Genomic DNA, 20,928 nt, shown 5'->3' on the forward strand with positions numbered 1-20,928 from the left:
TTAAATGGCTTCATTTTTATAAAGAATATGTTTTACAATTAAGAGTACAACTTAAAATTCGTAAAATCAAGAACATTACGTAGAAAACCAAATAAAAATTTAGATTGTTGATGATAATGATAACTTAATAAGCAAATTATGTAGAGCATTCAATTCATTTGTACACGAGAGGATTCAAAATCACAAAGTTGTTAAAGAGAGGCCTGGTGCTGGACTATCCTACAAAAAATTTAGCTCAAGTGCTTTTCAACCGATAAGATTAAAGAAGAAAAATTTGAAGGCACTGATGAGCAATAGCTTGACTCAGATCGTCAATATCTTGCATCAGTTTCGCCTACCATTGGTCCAGGCATCGTCCAAACTGTAAATTTTGCGAAAAAGAAATTTAGAATCAGACAATATTTTACTACCCAATTACCACTACTAACTAATCATTCACATGATAAAGTATATTATTGTAACAGAAGTTAAGCACCACCAAATGAAGCATTGGGCATTGCCCGGGAGGGGGTAGGAATGGAGCACACAGACAACACATAGTAGACCAAAACATCTCCCATCTCCCAAATGAAAAAAGGCAGCAAACATGGTAGGAAAGAAGCCAGTATGAACGACCTGTGGTGTACAGGAGAAAATGTATAATGTAAACACAGCCACTTAGTACAAGACATTAGTCGTAAGAGTTGAGATTTCAACTAGGTAGATGAGCAATTACACTTTATTAAGAGTTGCAAATACCTAAGATAGCATCATATAGAATCTTATAAATACTTAAACAAGGATAGCAGAAAAGGCTGAAAAGCAGTTAGATTGGAGGTTCCATTACCGGATATTAATATGTGCAATATATATAAGCTTTAACTATCTTCATAAAATGCGAAAACCATCAGTCTCTGATTGTGCTATGCTGAAGATAAGAAGCTCTGTTACGAATCTGCCCACAGAGAGATGTATTAAGTTAGTCCAAGAAAAGACAAAGTAAGAATTGCAGATCTGAATTACAAACCTCTTGAGCAAAAGGCCTAAAATTGGTATTGGAAATTTGGATAGAACACTTGCGGATGAAGCTGCTCCACAGCTCATTGACCCGAGGTTCGGATACAGTGCCAAAAAGTAGCCAATTTTCAGTAAGAACTAAGCACAGGTATATCTTGAAAAGATTACAGCTCTTTTCTTTCAAATTACTTGACAGCAGAAATTTCAGGAGACCCTTTGCATCTGTCAGCTGTGACAGAACAACAGGCATGTGAAATTATACCACATTAACTACACAAGTGAAAGCTAAGTGAGCGGACACACACATATATGTAGTCAAAGCTTCACACACACAAAAGGGTCCCTTGTATTTTTGCACAGGCGATGAACTGATAAATTAGAAATTTCAATGAAATAGATGTTTCAGCTTTGCCTTATATTCTAGAAGCAAACTATAACCTCCTTTAAAATACTATTTATTTTACATCGATTTCCTAATATTTAAAATTAATGTTCATGATTGTTCACTCATCATGGGACAAAGTTATTGAGGCAGAAAATATAAACTTGACAGAGTTTTTGAGTTTTTTGACAACTAAACAAAAACTATGAAGCATAAGAATATATCCTACTAATATTTATCCACACAAGAAGATTTTGATCCTCAGATGACAAATCACCTACCTCAGCATAACAAGTTGTGAGGAATTGAAAAGCTACAACACTTCTGAGTTGCTTGCTGCGAGTATCAACTCCTGAAATACTATCCACTGCCCTCAAGCAGTTTAAATCTCTAGGTACTCTGCATACAGATTTAACAAAAGAGACTGATATTATTCACTATAAGATGAGTACGAGACATTTCAATAAAGCATTCAAACAACAAAGAAAGTAAAACTAACTTACAAGGGTTGCTTCAAAAGAGATGCTTATCTCTAGGAAGAAAATTTAACACAAAGACCTAGCCCGTCCCAGAAAGGCCTTGCCCACAAAGCCTCAAGTCCAAAACTATAATCTTCAACCTAAAATTCATCTCTCCTTTCATTCTCTCACCAGAACTTTCTAATTTTGCCTTTACAGCTTGTTTTCTTTTCAATTTTATATTCATCTAGACATGTATCCAGTATTAGAATTTTTCTTCTCAAGCGAAATATGTGTTCATAGATGAAATTTCTTGACCCCGCCAACAACAACAACAAAAAAGTCAGACCAAACCTAAAAAAAAAAAAAAAAGGCAAAAACATCATTTTGCAACATAGATGAAGTACAGAGATCCAAACTATCCTTTCATAGATGATTAATTTAGTTGTGCAGTGCTATCAATTTACACAAAACAAAAAATAGACAAACATGTATATGCCCCAGTCTTACAGGAAATGCATTCTACATGGCACTAAAAATATTACTCCATAAAAAGAGAAAGTATAGCTCTGTAACTATGCAATATCAGCAAGAGAAAACTCTAAATAATCTATGGTTGGGATGAATGGAACTCAAAACTCAATTTAAGAATTTTTTTTATATATATATGAAGAAAGTATAACACTACCTGTCTGCAATCGATTTTGCTACTTTCTCACAGCTGCTATCCCATTCTTTCTCCTCAAAAAAGTTAATAGCTGATAGCAAGCAATCATGTAAGACTCCACTTAAGCCTAGTAATTGCCTTTCCAGAAACAGACAGATAAGTATTCCTGTGAGTTCTTCTGCTTCTCGTCTTGACAATACCAAATATCTACTCCTGCAGGTTAAAGGTTCGGATATAGTTAATACACAGATAATCAAAAGGTATAATCTAATCAGTTTTAGTTCACAGGGCACTTTTTCGTTTTCAGCAGACTAGAAATTTTAATGAAGAAAAAATCAACTAGTGATTGGTGAGCATAACAATACCAAAACACCAAATAGTGACAATTGAATTCTGTAGTCTCATATTCGTAATACAATTCTCTATGTAAGAGCACCATTTCCTAATCCTCACTTCTCATAAGGGAGTGCCAAAATACCTCTCCCCAGTTTGACTGGTAGGATAATTGGAAACAGCACTTTTTATCCAGCAGAAAACACAGGACACTATTAATACAAGACCTACTGAGTAAGCCTAAAATGAAAATTTGACTAACTGGTAACCCCCCGCCCCTCCTCCCCATAAACACCTACATATAATTTGGAACATCAAAGGTATTCTGCATTTTTTTTTTTTTTTTTTAATTTCTATCTATTGCCTTTTTCTTCTAGGAATTTACCATAGCATATAGAATAAGGCTTCTAACTGTAGCAAATAATGAGGAGTTGCTTACATCCAATCATACTCTTAAAATTATAGACAATTTGATCTACACATCATGGACCATCCCTCTACTTCACACTAAAATTACATTTAATAATGTAAAATTCCAAGTCAAAGACAGCCGTTTTCAGACAATAAAGCTATGCTGCCTTGGTTTGAAAATAAATCTGTTGGGACTTGGGAGTACTTTCATCAATTTCTATCTCTCAACTCTCCTCTAACATAATATTCATATTCTAATGAGTCTCTTCCTCTGTGATTCCTCATGAACAACGTGGCTTTTTCATCCTCTAATAACTCTGTCTTCTAATATCTACCTTAGTCTACTCAAATAATAAGAACCTTTACTAGATCCCCTTTTCCTATAGTTCTGCCTATGTATCGAACTTATATGCAAGCAAAAACCAAAAAACAAAATTATACAGGTTCTTAATGCTGATAACTAAGCCCCATCCCATGTCAATATCACAAGTCAATAACCTCTGAAATTCATACAATTGCATACCTTACTTGAAAGCAAGCATCTGCAAATTTGATCCATGTTCTGATGTTAGTTGGTGGCCCTCTTTGTTTAGAACCTGCTAAAAAAGCAATATCTTGTTAGAAAAAAGATCACCATATCATAAAGTAAGTAATTCTACTCTTTCTAGAAGCAAGTCTATGCTGATTATTTGTAACGAATTTTTGGGAGCTCAATGCTCAAGTCCCTGACATGATAGAAAACATAAGAGACTCTAAAATTATCAGTAGGTAATAAAATCTTAAAATGCATCACATGCCCACACAGAGACAACTACAACCAAGTTTCATCCCTGCAGACGAAGAGATGAAGTCGGACTCTTGGCAATCAATAGGAGGAAAGGATCATAACACAGCGGTGTTGACCAAAGTGTGAATAAGAGCTGAGACTAAATTTAACTCCCTCTATTTTGTAATAATTGCAACACTAAGCATTACACAGTTTTAGGAGAGTTATAAGGTGGGGCCTAAGGGGAGTTTTTATAATATAAAGTTTGTAAGAGAGAAATAATTTTAGAAAGGGGAGGGGGAACATTACCAAATAATGAAGTATTACAATTATTATGAAACAAATGTAAAAGGAAAGGGTTGTGATTATTACAAAACAAAGGGAATAGTGGAAAAAAAAAATAAGCGCGGGCGCACCACACACGTATATATAGGGGAAGGCATGAGAAAAGGGTTTCATCCTCAGCATGAGAAAAGGGTTTCATCCTCAGCATGAGAAAAGGGTTCATAGTATTCAGCAAATGAACAATGCTAAATAGAAGTCAACAACTAAAGAGAATAAGAAAGTTAATGGAGCTACATGAAAAAAACATACAGCATATAGATGTTACAAGGCCTAATAAGCCATCAAATCAGGCAAAGAAATATAGTGTATTATTGAAAGATCCCTGTAATAAGCAAACAATTGCGTCATCTAGGCTTTAGGAGTGTTTACATCCAGTTATATAATACTCTCAGAGGAAAAATTCATCATAAAATAGTGGTGTTATGAGCCAAGCTCAATAAATTAATAAGCCCCACAATAGGTAGTTTCATACATATATACTGTATAAAATAGCATCCAACAAAGGATGACAAAGCAACATTTTGTGGAACATAACAAATTGTACAAAGCATGCATACATTATAACCAAATTATATTGTATCAGAAGCAGAAAAAAGTAGGGTAGCCAGTAGGGTTGCTTCAGCATTAATAAATATACTCGGAGCTAGATTACTTACTGTCAAGAGTTGAATCTACAGGAGACAAGACTTTTGTTGATGAATGCAGCTGAAATCCAAAGGTTTCAAGAGCTCTGTTGAGTTCCACAAAGCCAGGGAGCCATTCAATCTTAACTACAGGTGCATCAGCCTAAAATGGAAACATAAGAACTAGTAATCTTAAAACCGAAGCAATGGATTGTATCTTAATGGGACAAAATAGAGCATACTTTGTTCAGTTTCTACTCTATGACCAGCTAACCTTGTTGCAAAAAATAGTACACCAAAAGTCACAAGCAGAAGCCATTAGTGATTCATCCGAAGAGTATAACACTGGAGACAAAGAAAATGTAAATGAACAAGAGCATGTCATCCCTGGAAAAATGGAAATCAATAGGCACACATAACCAGAAATCCAGAAATGTGTACTAACATAAATTAATGGTCCATTTTGCTATTGATTCTTCCAGATAGCCACGGGTTATAATCAATTTTGAAACCCAGCCATTTAAGAGTAATCCTTCAAGAAATGTCGCTCCTGTAAAGTACATCTAAAATTAATAAGAACACGTTGGAAGCAGATGCAATGCAACTTTACAAAGTAGCAGTGAAGAGTGCAACAAATTAGTACCCATCTGTGAACTATCCAACAACTCATCGAGTACATTGTTCACAGAACTCTGTAGCAGCAAGCAACCTTCTAAGTGAGGAACAACCAAGGGTGATGGAGTTCTCTGCAGGAAAGTATTAGTTTTCTCGTCAGATATAAAACCAATCTTAGGCCCATAGCATGACAGAGTTCAGTAAAATATAGAAGAACCTGAGTTCCAAAAACATGCAGCCCCCAACTTGAGGTAGTGTCTTCCCGCCCAATATCGTTTAAAGCACCATCATGCCCGTCAACTTCACATATCTAAATAGGCCAGTTTAAATACAGGTAAGTTTACTAATAGGAAGAAAATGAAAACAAAACAAAACTGCTCAACATACCGTCTTCTTAAAATCATGAAGAGCTTCAGTAAGTTTATTTTCAGTCTCATTAGCAGCAGCAACAGCATCATCCTCATCATCTGAGACACAAAATTTCCTAGTCTTTGAAGTCTTAAGCTTTCCCTTCTTTTTTTTCAGTTGCTCCTTCTTGTGATCATTGAAAAGATCATCCAAGCCAATAATTCCTTTTTTCCTGAATATTTCCAAAAACACATAAAACACGAGACAATTTCATTGAGCCTGTTGGAGTTGTATAATTAAACAATGGTCCCAAAAACCCTTGCTAAGGTACAAGCTAATGCCACGACAAAGTAAGCATAAACCATATTTATAATGACAAAGTTTGTGTACATAGTAACACATTGTTATTAAGGCATAGTAACAATCAAATTTCACATGCACTTCACAATCGAAAACTGATAAAATGATACAACAATACTCATAAACGACCAAACACATACAAAATCGGATTAACAATACATAATACTCAAGCTACCACCCCTTAAACATACTAACATCCATGACATAAACTGAACAACAACAACATGAAGCTCGTATCTAGGCGTCGAATGGGGGCATTTCCGAATATTCAATCCATCTATCAGACAACGAACTTACAGTAAAACCGACATTGTCCTTGTAACATTATGATAACAAAAACACCATTACAATAGAACTTTAAAAATAAATAAATAAATAAAATTAAATTAAAAAACATTTCCCAAATACGGAGTAATACTTAATTGCTTAACAAAACTTTCAACTAATAAGAAATTAACTAAAATTTGTAACATAAAGCCCGAAAAATCCAAACTCCAGTCTTTATTACCATTCCTAAATAATTCGTCACATTTCTATTTTAGACCATGAGAAATTAAAAATTGAACAGTGAAATTAAAACCCTAGTATCTGCAAAACATACCAGAAATTTGACAATTGAACCAAATTCGGCGAAATTTAAGAGAAATAATACATTACAATGAATATTAAGTGTTTCCAATCATCGAGATAAAATAAAACTAAAAAAGAAATTGAAAATCGAAATAAAAACCTTTTTTTTAACGGTAAATAAGGGTATATCATCGAATTCGGAAGTCAGAAGATCGTCGAATTTGGTGGCCATCTTCAAATTTTGAGGCTCGTTTTTGTTCTCTTTCTCTCCCTTTTGCTGTTTTCGGAGTGTCGCAGAGAGCAACTGACAAAATTTGGGGGTTTTAGAAAGCGCGAAGAATAGGGGATGTGAGCGCCAACTTTTTACTAGTGTGTTTTGAAAGCTTTGTACAAAAGCCTCTTCTCTTCACCAATTAACTTTACTTAATTTAATGAACTGAATAATTAATTTTAAAAATTTTGGCTTTTGGTATCTTGAAAATGGTCTCTGTTGTCTTTAATTACTCATCTAAAATTTTATTTTATATTGTTACCTATCAAATTCTAAAAGTATAGTTTTTGGTACCTGTGTCTAAAAACGGTTACGGTTTCCGTTAGTGGGGCCCAACCATAATCCTGCTACCCTCCAGCTACCCCTTAGCCCCCCCTCCATCCCCGTGTCAAAAGCTGGCAACCTCGAAAACCATCTTCCAGCCACCCCGAAAACCAAATCAGCCTGTCGGTGTCACTGTCGATCTGTCGTTGCAGCAACCAGGCACGCAACCCATTCACCACAGCAACCTGCCGCCGCGGCTAGGCCGAAGTCCAGCCACTGTGGCCAGGAACATGTCCTAGTCACCACAACCAGCGCCGACTCTTGCACACTCCAGCCGCCACCACCACCACCACTCGAAACTCCCTTAATTCACCTCACTCACTCCCGAAAAACCCCAAACGCTCATCCCCCACCATCGAAAACCCTAGCCGCTAGGAATTTGGGGTAGGGAAAGCAGCAATTCGAAATTATTGGAGTGCGGGAGGGGTTTTGGTGGTGGTTGCAGTAGGGTTTGGGGGAAGGGGGAAAACAGGGGTTTCGGTGAGGGCTTCGCTGCTCTTGCGACTGAGATTGGAAAAGGGAAAGGGAGGGGGTGGGGTTGTCGGCACCGACGCCGGGGGAACGTTTGGGCATCGACAGCCGGCACGGGGAGGGAGAAGAGGGGGGAGGGGTGGCAATGGCTGGGTTTTTTTAAGAAATTTTTTTAAAAAATAAATTAAATCATTAATTAATTAGATAATGGGCCTCACTTAACGGAACCCTAACAGATTCTGTTAAGTTGTACCAAAATCTAGGTTTTGTAACTTTAATAGGTATCAAAATAATATAAAATTTTAGATGGGCATCCAAAGTCAGCAGAGGCTATTTTTGAGGTATCAAAAGTCAAACTTTCTTAATTTTATTAAAGTGAAATAATTTTTAACAGTTATACAACCTTCATTTCATAACATTTGTAACGATTTGACATAAGTGTGATTAGAAAATGTTTAATCGTTGCAAATAATATGAAATGAAGATAGTATATTATATTTCTTATTTAACTTACTCATTGTTACTGAACTGAAATTATTTTTATAGTATTGAACTTATTATTACTCAAGCAAACTTATTTTTATTATTCTTTTTTTTTAAAAAAAAAAGGTAAAGGGAACGGGCCTTAGCTAATAGCTGAGGCTTTTTTTAAAAAAATGGAAGAAAAATAATACGGAGTAGTGAAAAGTTTCTTACGAGGGGATTACAAATAAGCTATAGTAATTACAAATATTAATATCCATACTATCAAAAACAAAGTGTCCTACATCAGCGATCCAATTTATTGCACGACTTGTCTCTTGATAGATGCATGTATAGGATACTTTATTGTGAAATTGAGTGAGCGACAAACGAGTGTCTAATAAATAATAATATACTCGATCTACCAAGAGACTACCAAAATGTCTTTTTACTGAGTTGATGAATAATTGGTATTAACTTCAATTTGAATGTTTATTTTGAATGCTACACTGAAGTAGTTGGACATACTCATTTTAACATGAGTTGTAGATTTTACTATGAATACTTTGGTGTTGTTGATGTTGAACTTGATAAGGGCACCTCTAATGATGACTCTTGAAGTTGCTAAGTTACTGTGAACCAAACCGTTGAAGTTGACTTTGAAGAAATTGTTAGGAGAACGTCTTATATGATATAAGAATGGACGATGGAGAATAATTAAGAGGAGAACAGTTAGGGGATCTTAGAATGGGAGATCCCCCTAGAGGTGATTTCGGGGCTTGGGATTAGTGTTATAGGTGGTTTCGGGGGTGGACCCGGGAGGGGAGGGGGAAGATTTTGGGGTCGATCGGGGGTTTTTGTTATGTGTGGTTTTGCAGTTATGGGTGGCGGTTTCAAGGTTGGGGATTTGGTTATGGTGGTTTTGAGGGAGGGAGGGGGGCCTGATTTTGTTGGGGGTTGGGTTGGCCACTGCTAGTAGTTGTGTGCGAGTGGCTTTTTTTTGGACCAAACACCACTTGACACGTGTTAGGTTACCTAGACTATTAGGTCGTTGATTTTTGTTGACCGGTTTGTGATTATCCTTAATCTATAAAAGCACCAAGACACTAAAAAAATGTCTCCTTATGAACAGTGTACTGCCTATATTACCCCTAAATTTTGCCTTGCTTTTCCTTATCTACAGTGTGTTCCCTGATTTGCCCTCCAAAAATTGCATGTGCAGCACATGGTTGGTCCTTTTTCTCCTGTGTTTTCCTTTTACCTATACACTCAGTCTCTCTCCTCTGCACTTCACGGTCTTTCTCATCCATCGAAATCGAGCCAATCCACGTCCTCTCTCTCTTCCTCCGACTCTGGTTCAGAGCTTTCTTTTTCAACTTCTTAAGGGTTCTCGAGCCTTAGAAATCTTCTCAAGGGTGTTGCTCATTTGTCGTACCCTAATTCGATTCTTCATCATCATCTTCATCTATTGTTGTTGTTTCATCATTTGTGGGTTTTTTTTTAATTTTTTTCTTCTGGGTTCACGTTTAATGAGAATGAGAAGCCTGCTCCTAATCACTCTACTCACATCAATCTCAAGGTTAAAGGTCAGGTAATTATGTAATTTTTTCGACGATTTTTTGATTTTTTTTTTTTGGTGAATTTATATGTTTCTTTTAGGTATTTTTGTGTTAATTTTGTATTTTGTGTTATGAATTATTGTCTTTTCCTGGTTAACATACACAGTTAGGATCCTCCATTGAAGCATAATCCGAGTTCTCCGATCCGTTGAAAGGTTTTATCTCCTCTATTAAAGCAGCTTCATGAGGTAAGATATTCATCCTTTTTAGTCGTCTAATATCATGAGGTAGTTTTGTTCTTTTTTTCTCTTTCATATATAGGGTTTTAAACTTCTTGATTAATTTGATTGTTAAAATAATAAAAGTAACATCCCCAAATCTCCCTCTACGGAAATACTAGAAAAATACGTATAATTATACCGTAGAGATAGACTTAGGCGTATTACCGCCCCGTGATTACGCAAGGCCACCAAACTTACTAAATAAAACCAATACTTTGCAGCGGAAACTTCAATACTCTTTTATTAAATAACCCATAAATAGTAACCATTGTCATAGTACTCATAATTAAAACACAAGAACCGAGATTCCTAATCTAGATGAAGACATTCCCGGGACTCCAAATGCTTACATATTGACTTCACCTGAAATTAGTCAACACTGCTTACCATTAAGGTAAACAGGGCAAACCAAAACAGGTAGAAAATACGAATTAGCAAAATATGTTAAGTACGATAAGTGCAAGATACTTTATTTGCAAACATTCTTTCCAAACCAATTTCCAATAAATTCCAATACTCATGATTTAAAACCAATTCTCAATACTCAAATATAATTTCAATAACTCAATAATTCAATAAGAATGATTATTAAAATCCATTAATTCATCAAAACTTGATAATAAGAATGATTTATTAACCCAATTTCCTCTCTAAGTGTGCACAACCGTCAAGCTAGTCTCCTACTATTTCAAGGCTATTCTTGGAGAAAGATTAGGTCATATAAAGTCCATAGTCTTCAACGAATCCGCATAGTAGGATTAATATAATAAACATGCTTGTAAAGCTTTTTAAATAATCAATAACCTCTTTAAATCATAATTTCCAATAAATATCTCAAGCTCCTTTTTAATTAATTTCAACATACTTTCAAAATCAAGTCTTTAAAACATGATAAATAATTCAATTCTTTCAAAACATGATATAAAAATCAATACTCCAATTGTTTATTAAAACCAATTAATTAAATATGCTTTATTTCATAAACCCTAATTTAATCAAAATCAATCACAAATAAAATCACATAAAACATGCTATTCAATTCAATCACTTTCAAAGGTGTCTAGCTACCTAAACGTACCTCGATCCTTGCTTAGCAAAACCACACAAAAGAACTCAAGAACCTTGATTGCACACACCTTACAAATAAATATAACCTTAATCAATATAAGGTTAACAAATAATCACAACAATTAAATTAAAAACCCCCAACTATGTGTACATGAACCTTTTAAATTATTTTCTTATAAAAATCATTAAAAATCTGATTTTATTTAATTAAAACTAGTCACAATAATTTTAATAAATCCCCCATAATAATTATAATTAATTAAATAAGAGAAGAGAAGAAGAAAAGATAGAAAACCAAAGGAAAAGAGGAGGAGAGGTGGCCGCAAGGGTGGCCGGCGGTGGCGGCTGGCGGCGCCGGTGGTGGTTGGCGACGGTTTCTGGTGGCAGCCGTATGTGGTCAAGGTGGCCGGTGGTGGTGGCGCACAAAAGGAGGAGAAAAGGAAAAGAAAAGAAAAGAAAAGAAGAGAAGAAAATGAGATAGAACTAAGAGAATTTGTGTGAGTGTTTAGTCATTAAATAAAGGGGTATTTATAGGCTAGTATAGGCATGAATTATGGTAGGAAAATGTAGGAAGAATTTTGGTAAGAAGAGTTATGGAAATACTTGGAGAAGTGAATAAATAAATGGAATTTTTGTAAGAAACTACCTAATAAAGCCTAAATTTTGTGAAAAACTACCTAATAAAAAAAATGTTGTAAGAAAGTACCTAATAAAAGATAAAATGTTGAAAGATACTACCTTTGACCAAAATTCCACCGTTGACTTAATTTGACGACACTGATCCACCTTAAAACACGCCCGAAACCACCGTGAAGGTTAGTTTTCAAGGTAGTAAGGTTATTTTCGGGATGGTGAGAGGATATTCCGAGTTAGTGAGGGTAGATTAGTGCTTTGGGATGGTGGTTTTGGGGTTGAAAGGTGGTTTAGATGTGGTGGAGACGATTTCAAGCAAGTTGTGTTAATTTTGGAAACGAAAGCGGTGGTTTTGGGAGTGTTTTGAGGTCAATCAACGGTGGAAATCTGGTATAGGTAGTATTTTACAACATTTTACCTTTTCTTAGGTAGTTTTTTAACATTTTATCTTTACTAGGAAGTTTATTACAACATTTTTTTATTAGGTAGTTTCTCGCAAAATATGGGTTTTATTGGGTAGTTTTTGACAAAAAGCCCTAAATAAATACGGAGAGTTTTGATATTAAGGTGATTGTGCATAATAAAAATATGGAAGGTGTGTTGTCATGAAAAATAATAAGACAATGGAGATACTTGGGGAATAATCAAAGGAAATAAAAGGTAGGAAAATATGATGATCAAATATTTAGGAGATGGAAAAATAGAATTAAGGAAAATGAGAGATTTTAAGGAGATAATTAAAAATATAAATTACCAAAATAATTCTCCCAAAAATCACCCAAGAGGGCCGAAAATATTGAGCTTCCTTAGCTCAAACTTTCGGACCTCCTTATAGTAATTTAGAAAGTTATTTTGCTAGTTTTTAGGAATTAAAATAATTGTGTAAATAATATTTATTGTATAAAATAATTAATTAAATAAATAAATACCAATTATTCACCAATAAAGAAAATAAGATTTTCTATATATAGAAAATCCGAAATTCCTAGCTACTGTTTGGGAATTTTCGGACCTTTCAATTAATTAATAAAATATAGTTTTTTGCTATAATTAAAATATCCGAAATATAAAAATAATCCGATTTTTAAGATAAAATAAATGGATAATAAATCTTATCCAAAATATAAAAATAATAATTTGGTTTCAAAATATTTTTGGCGCCAAAATTCAAATATCATTTTGGCTCCAAAATTCAAATAGTAAGTTAATTTACTAAAATTCCCTTTTTATAAAATAATAATTAATATATTAGAAAAAAACGTATGAAAATACGGGATATTACAATAAAGTTTAATTTTTCTAGGGTTTCTGTGGTTTTCCCACTTTTAAAAAAAATAAAAACATTTAACAGTTCATTTTCACATTGTTGTTATATTGATGTTAGCATAGTCAATTTACGGTTTACATTGGTGGATTATTCAGCTATTGTTTGAAATTGGTACTTTCTCACCCTTTTTCTGTATAATTACCTTTGGGTTTTGAATTAATTTTAGTTTTTGATTAATAATTGGATCTGGGTTGTGATTTTTTTTCATGTTACTGCTGTGTTTAGTTGTGTATTTTGATTATTGTTTGATAATCCAGTTATTTTAGGATGATCGAAATTGAAAAGCATTAGGATTTTTTGTTGAACCTTGATTTAATGATGTCGTAACTATCAAGCTGACTGCCTTTTCAATTTGATGGGATGTGGTTATAGCACAATCTTGCTATTTAGTTGCCAATTGCCGACTCCTCTCTATAATTATCAAAATTATATTTTGTTTTCTTCTCTACAATGCTGAGGTATTGTAATATTTATGGAGTTATTATGTTTTATTTAAGTTACTGTTAGGTGAAGAATCGAAGCTTGTGTATTGGCAGTGTACTCATGTCATTCCGTAGGCTGATAAGTGATTATAAATCAATAAATGACTCTTGTTATATACTTATATTCATGTAAATTTATACCCTTTAGATTGTCCCAAGATATAAGGGCATTGTTAATGAATTTATAATTGAGAATTTGATTTAGAATCCTGTAGAATGTATGCTTTAATATTGATACTTTAATTTGGAAAAGAATTTTCCACTTTCCATTTTAACAAAATTTTACAGTATCCTCATCTGGAAGTTTTTGGTTTATAGCTTGCTTTGATATTGAAGTTTTAGTGAGGCTATATAATATGAAGATCTATACATCAAAATTTTAACATTTTCTCATGAGATTAGTTTGATTTTATGAGATCATTTCGTCTTTATTTTATTTTATTTTTTTAATTTTTTTTTATAACAATGGTTTATTCAGTTGATATTATTGGAAAGGAGCATGAACAAGTAATTTAGCAATTTACTCATTTTTAAGCTTACTACTCAATTACTGATTTTGTTGCTCATTTTATTGATTAACATATAATTTCGTTTGTACATAATACAATAGTAATACATGACATATATTTTATGATGTCCAGATTGTGGAAGGGATTTTATTGCAATTCAATGTAGTATTTTTAATTGAATCTAATTAATTCATTGGTGTAGGTTGATGGGCTGGCTGAATTTTTGGCAAAACTAGAATCTGAAACCCAGGGATTCCCTGAAAGATCAGCAATTAACTCATCTTATGCTCCCTGGACCACGGCCACAAGAACTCGCTATATTACAAGGACTAGAGCGGTGGAAGGAACTGATGCAAGGAAGACTCCGGCAATGCAAACCACTCAGAAAAGAGCATCTCAGGAACCCTCAAACCAGAAAAATATGGAAGTTGAATTTGAGGCTGAAAATGACCAATTTGAAGTTGCTGACAACAGTGTGTTTCCCGGTATCTTTAATATTTCTTTGCAATCATTAAAGGCTCCAAATGGTAACATTTCCTCGGTTTTCTATTGTGTTCATTTCTTTGTTCTTGATTTTAAATACCCAGATGAAGGAACTGTTGTTTTTGCTGTATTGAACAATTGATTAAGCCAATTTTAGGTAGTGAATTTGGGAAAATTGATTTTGTTTCAAAATGTTGGACGACTTTTTGCTTAACTTTGGGGGTATTTATGTGGGTTTTAGCTCCTACAAGCATGCCACCTGCTTCTTCCGCGCATCTTCACAGCAAAATTACAAAGTTATTTCTCCTTGGACCGACTGTTGGAGGAAGTATGCAATGGAATTGAGAACCTAAGACTCTATTCAAGGCCGGTAAATGATGAGTTTCCCTTCGACGATCTCTATGTTATACTAGATCAAGATTTGGAGTTCAAGAGCATAACATGGGAAGTTGGTTGGAAGAGTATGTTCACTCTAAATGAAGTTGAACAAGTTATAGGTGAGATTGATAAGTTTATCTTAGGCAATTTGATTCAGAAGGTTCTTTTTGCAACCAAGATTATATTGTGGGTTTAAATGTGTAAATAATTGTTAGCTATGACATTTTTGGGCTATAAACTTAACGTGTAGTACCAATCTGAAAAATATAGTTTACAAAAGTGTGACTTGAATGTTCATATTTTTTACTGAAATCTTGATAGCTACAATTTGAAATAATATAAACTCACGGTTGTTAAATTTGTCAAATTTAGGGGCAATCACCTCTCCATGTATCGAGTCATAATTAGCATTTTTTTCTAATGAATGCTAAATGGTTTGATATGTAATGCATGTTTGTTCTTTGTTAATTGGAGAAATTTGACATTAATAATAATGTATGCTTCCTATACTTGCAATGTAAATCGTCTACATATCAGATATCACGCATTAAGCTTAGTGAATACACTGCTACACATGGAAAAAGCTCCTAAAACTATTGCAGCACAGAGTAGCAGCAGCAACAACAGTGTTGTGGCAGCACTGTAGCAGCAACAGCAGCGTTGCGGCAGCACTGCAGCAGGAACAGCAGCGTTGCGGCAGCACCACAGCAGCAACTGCATTGCGGCAACACCATAGCAGTAACAGCGAGCAGCGTTGCGGCAGCACCACTGCAGCAACATCTGTGTTGCAGCAGCACTGCAGCAACAGCAGCATTGTGGCAGCAGCACTACAGCAATAGTAGCGTTGCGGCAGCACCATAGCAGCTTTAAAGCGGCAAAGGTTGGATTTCATTTTATGTTCTTCTTAACAGATGAATGACATTGTGCGGAGAAGATTACTCCACTTGTGATCACGCTCTTTTCTCTGATAAAGTGTGGACTTGGAAAAAGAAAAAAATAAAGGAATTAACGCACATAACAACATTGTTAAGTAGTAAGACTTACATGGTGAGGTGATATTATAGGTGACAATCAATCAATAATCATACTTTATAGGATTATTACATTTAATAAACATGGTCTGGAAGATGGGGTTTGGGGCAGACTTCAAGCGGTGTGGCTTAGGAAAAAAGATTCATAAAATGTGAGAGAAAAAGAGACCACAAAAAAAATAGATCACTTGAGAAAGTCAAGACAATTATCTTAATTTAAGAGAGCAAAAAAACAGCAACCATTAAAGAAAATCATTTATGAAAATAGGGTCAATTGGCTTTGAAGAGGTGAGACACCAATCAAGAAATATCACATTAAAAAATCGAGGCAATTAGCTTAGAAGAGATAGAGAGAGAGAGAGAGAGAGAGAGAGAGAGAGAGAGAGAGAGAGAGAAAGGGGCTACTTAAGAAAGATTACTTAAGAAAATTGAGGCAATTAACTTAGAGAAAGAGTTACTAAATGTGTGTGTGTGTGAGAGAGAGAGAGAGAGAGAGAGAGAGAGAGAGAGAGAGAGAGAGAGAGAGAGAGAGAGAGAGAGAGAGAGAGAGAGAGAGAGAGACCACTAAGGAAAAACCACTTAAGACATAAAAATCAGTAGCTAGGAAGCGACCTACTAGAGAGAGAGATTAATTACGAAAGATTACGGGAGAGAGAGAGAGAAAGAGAGAGAGCATTTAAGAAATATTATTTAAGAGAGACCACTTTTGAAGATCACTTAACAAAAAGAGGGAAAGCACTTGAAAGATTACTTATGAAAATAAGAAAAATTAGCTTAGGAAAAAGAGTTACTAAAATGCTTTAAAAGAAAGGTAGCTCACTTAAGAAATATCACTTAAATAAAATCACTCAAGAAGAAAGACCACTAAAAAAAAAAAAAGTAACTTAGAAATCAGGGCAATTAGTTTAGGAGAAAAACTTAGGGCAATTAGCTTAGGAGATGGAAATAAAGAAATCATTAGTGAGAGAGACCACTTAAGAAAAATCCATCACCTAAGTTTAGTGAGACCTCTTAAGAAAGATTCAAACAAATAGTAAATCTATTAAAATGAATTGTTGTTAAGTTAGACCCAATTCATGAATAACCCATAACAGATTATCTTTTCTATCATTGGTCCAAGTACAAAACTCAATCCATATTACTTATTTTACTAACTTGTTTCCTTGCATAGAGAAGAAAAAAAAAAAAAAAACAAAAAAAAAAAACCCAAACCTCTTAAAATGTTGCAAAAACTATAAGCTTATTAAAAAATGTAAACTCCTATCTTTAGACTACATTTAAAATTATCCATGTCAATAATTGATAAAAACAAATAGTAAATATGCTAAAATGAACATGTTGCTAAATTAGGCCCAATTCATGAATAACCCATAAGAAATTATCTTTGCTATCTTTGGTCCAAGTACAAAAGCTAATCCATGTCAATTAGTTTATTAACCTATTTCCTTGCATAGAAAACAATAAAAAACAAACCTCTTAAAATATTGCAAAACCTATAGGCTTATAAAAAAAATTAAAAGTCCTATTTTTTTTACTACATTTAAAATTATCCATATCAAATAAAAAGGTAATAAAAACAAATAGTAAATCTATTAAAATGAACATGTTACTAAGTTATCTTACCTAGCTTAGGTCCAAATACAAAAGCCACATACTTCATTTTTTTACCTTATCAAAAACATTATTATCAATTTTTATTAAAGTTTCCCAATATACATTTCTTTTCAAACTCATTACCTACGTGAAAAAAAAAAAGACTATCACATTGCCACATCTCAAAGCAAGAATGACACGTTAAAATTTCATTGTTGTTGCTAAAATCATTCGTTTTTTTTTTTAAAAAAATTTTTGTTGAGTTGAAGCGAATTTACTTGAGTGGCTTCTGAAATAATTTATGAAAATTGGGTAAATCGGCTTTGGAGAGATGAGAGACCAATTAAGAAATATCACATACAAAAATCAAGGCAATTAACTTAGAAGAGAGAGAGAAAGAGAGAGAGAGAGAGAGAGAGAGAGAGATAATATTAACAACCAATCTCAAAATATAATGTTGTTATTTGTGATTAAAATCATTGTTGTTAAAATCATTCGTTTCTTTTAAAAAAAAAATGTTGAGTTGAAGTGAATTTACTTGAGTGGCTTCGATCACCATAAAATAAAATACATTGTAGATTCGATCAACAATAGCCTTAATAAAAAAAACTTCTTCCGAAGCAATACAATATGTGAATTAGTTAAGATCAACTAATGCATAGTCGTACGAATGAAAATACCTGCGTGGTACTCTAGATAGTTAGAGAGGTTATGAAGCCCTAAATCTTCATTCCTTGTCGGACGAACATTCCTTGTCGGACGAACAATCACGGAAATTAATCTTCCAAGCAAATTGCAACTACCCAATTCTAATATTCAATTCCATAAGAGAAGAAAAGAAAATCATACTCCAAACTCCCACAAACAGAGAGAACAAACCCAAAAATTGGGAACAAATCTCTCATAAAAAGAGAGAAAGGAGGATTATTAATAGCTAAACAATTAAAATCTAAGGAATCGATGGAAATTTTGGGGCTTACCATCATCAAAGAGATGATGGCAGCCCCTTGCGGCTAGAGAATGCGAGAGAAAAAGAGACCACACAAAAAAGATCTCTTAAGAAAATCAAGACAATTTTCTTGAGAGAGACAAAAAAAAAAAAAAAGAAAGATGTCACTTAAGAGAAATCATTTAAGAAAATAGGGTCAATTGACTTTGAAAAGATGAGAGACCAATTAACAAAAATCACATACAAAAATCAAGGCAATAAGCTTAGAAAAGAGAGAGAAAGAGAGGGGTACTTAAGTAAGATCACTTAATAAAATTAGGACAATTAGCTTAGAATAACACAATTAGCTTAGGAAAAGGCTTAGTAAAATAAGAGAGGGAGAGAGAGAGAAAATTTAAAATCAACTCAAAAAATCCCAAAGATAAGAAAACTAACCTGTGTTTAGAGAATAAAAAACAACTTGCACTAAATTCTTCTTGTAATCTATAAAAAATTATAGTATTGAATTTAAATCAAAGTTTTTTTTTTTTTTTTTAATAATTGTCAATGATTTTTGAAATGATTTAATTTTAAACAAAAAAACAATAGACTAAACAAAAAGCTCAAAAATTATAATATTAATTTAAGTCAAAGTTAAATTTGTAACGTTGTTTATAGATAAGATTTTCCTACTAATATTCAAATTGGAAATCAACAATAGAATTACTTTCATTTAACTAATACAAATTCGTAACGTCGGCATCCTCTAGAGTTGGAGGAAAACTCTACCATGTAGAGTTGGAGTTGGGCTTATCACAACCCTCCATGCATATCAACGGTTGTTATTACTCAACCCTCCATTTACTCCCAAAAAAAAAAGAAAAAGAAAAAAAAGCAATTAGCAGTTACCGAAGTAGGCGCCTAATTAAATTGCTTAGCTTATTTTCCCACCAAATTTTCAGCACTAGGAGTAATTATTTTCCCACCAAAATCTTCACTACTTGATCCGTAATACTATGAACCTATATCTCCACCATTGTCAAGCAAATTATTTTTTTTTATTTGCTTCCCCAACTTTTAAACCTACAAATATCCCCATTAAAAAAATAAAGCAACAATTATCTGCCATTGACAATAATTCAAGTCGCAACATTTGATCAAGAAGTCTACAATTTGTGATTTTGTGTTTTCATTCAACCATTGCAAGTAAGATGAAATTGCTCCAATATATGCCCTATTTTAATTTATATTTCAATTGAAAAACTTCAGTTTTTTTTTATATCTTTTTTATTTTGACACTGTAAACTGTTTATAATTTCAATGATGATCTTTAATGATTCATACTAATAGCAACATAAAATTTATTTGTCTTAGAATGGCAGATAGTAACAACGAAGTAGAAAATTGGGTTCCTCGGATAGGCATGGAATTTGATTCGGTGGAGGATGCTTGGAATTTTTGGTTACAATATGGAGGGAAGATGGGATTTAACGTTCGTAAGCATTATGAGAACAGAGGCAAGGATGGACAAGTAACATCTAGGAGATTTGTTTGTTCAAAAGAGGGTTTTCGTCAACCTGACAAGTGAGACCACTTGACAACCAATTCTCGAGCTGAAAGAAGAACCGGATGCAAGGTCTGCATTGGTATTATATTAATTAGATCGATAGGAAAATACCAGGTTCATGATTTTGTATCCGAACACAATCATGTAATTCATCAACCAAAAACTAGCCACTTGTTGTCGTCGCAGAGAAAAATTTCTGAAATACAAGCCATTGAAATTGAACTTGTGGATGATTCCGGCATTCGTCCTAAAGTAGCTAATGAGTTCATTGGTGCTCATGTGGGTAGATCTTCCAATCTTGGCTACACTCATCGAGACCATAAAAATTATCTACGAAGTAAGCGCCAAAGAGATATGATGTATGGGGAGGCAGGAAGTTTATTAAAATACTTTCACTTACAAACAGTGGAGAACCCTTCATTCCAATACTCAATTCAATTGGATTGGGAAGAGCAAATAACAAACATATTTTGGGCTGATGCAAAAATGCTTATTGATTATGCTTTATTTGGAGATGCAGTTGCCTTTGATACTACCTTTGGTACAAATAAAGAGCATAGACCACTTGGTGTATTTGTTGGTTTTAACCATTTCAGGGAGAAAACAGGTTTTGGTGCAACTCTTTTATACGACAAAACAGCTGAATCTTTTAAATGGTTGTTCGAAACATTTCTAGCAACACATGGT

The 20,928-nt window shown here is 33.8% G+C and overlaps 1 protein-coding gene and 1 long non-coding RNA gene across 4 annotated transcripts; one reads left to right on the top strand and one right to left on the bottom strand.

Moving 5' to 3' along the window:
- Positions 1-86: 86 nt before the first annotated feature.
- On the bottom strand, positions 87-6,615 carry LOC145588568 (uncharacterized). The gene is made up of 13 exons (XM_081645202.1): positions 6,602-6,615; positions 5,984-6,176; positions 5,814-5,906; positions 5,625-5,727; positions 5,427-5,531; positions 5,256-5,326; positions 5,015-5,144; positions 3,771-3,843; positions 2,525-2,716; positions 1,660-1,777; positions 1,007-1,225; positions 827-934; positions 87-361 (listed from the first exon to the last, which is right to left on the bottom strand). Exons 1-12 carry the CDS (start codon positions 6,613-6,615, stop codon positions 887-889), a joined length of 1,359 nt encoding a protein of 452 aa, XP_081501328.1. The 3' UTR covers positions 87-361; positions 827-886.
- Positions 6,616-9,691: 3,076 nt separating this feature from the next.
- LOC145587499 (uncharacterized) lies at positions 9,692-15,480 on the top strand. 3 transcript variants are annotated; one of them, XR_014101275.1, is made up of 3 exons: positions 9,692-9,993; positions 10,128-10,209; positions 14,464-15,480. It is a non-coding gene; the product is annotated as an uncharacterized LOC145587499 (long non-coding RNA). The 3 variants fall into 3 exon arrangements; XR_014101277.1 differs by having other exon boundaries at positions 9,692-9,988; XR_014101276.1 differs by lacking the exons at positions 9,692-9,993; positions 10,128-10,209 and adding an exon at positions 13,257-13,381.
- Positions 15,481-20,928: the final 5,448 nt, after the last annotated feature.

This window comes from Chenopodium album, chromosome 17 (genome assembly GCF_948465745.1).
Source record: "Chenopodium album chromosome 17, dcCheAlbu1.1, whole genome shotgun sequence".
In the NCBI taxonomy this organism is placed as follows: domain Eukaryota; kingdom Viridiplantae; phylum Streptophyta; class Magnoliopsida; order Caryophyllales; family Amaranthaceae; genus Chenopodium; species Chenopodium album.

Bases quoted from the DNA above. Each gene is read 5' to 3' on its own strand.
- LOC145588568 (XM_081645202.1), bottom strand. The intron at 5,327-5,426 runs GTTAGTACACAT...CTTTGTCTCCAG, and splicing joins AAAATGGACCATTAATTTAT to TGTTATACTCTTCGGATGAA. The intron at 935-1,006 runs GTTTGTAATTCA...CTCTGTGGGCAG, and splicing joins TTAGGCCTTTTGCTCAAGAG to ATTCGTAACAGAGCTTCTTA.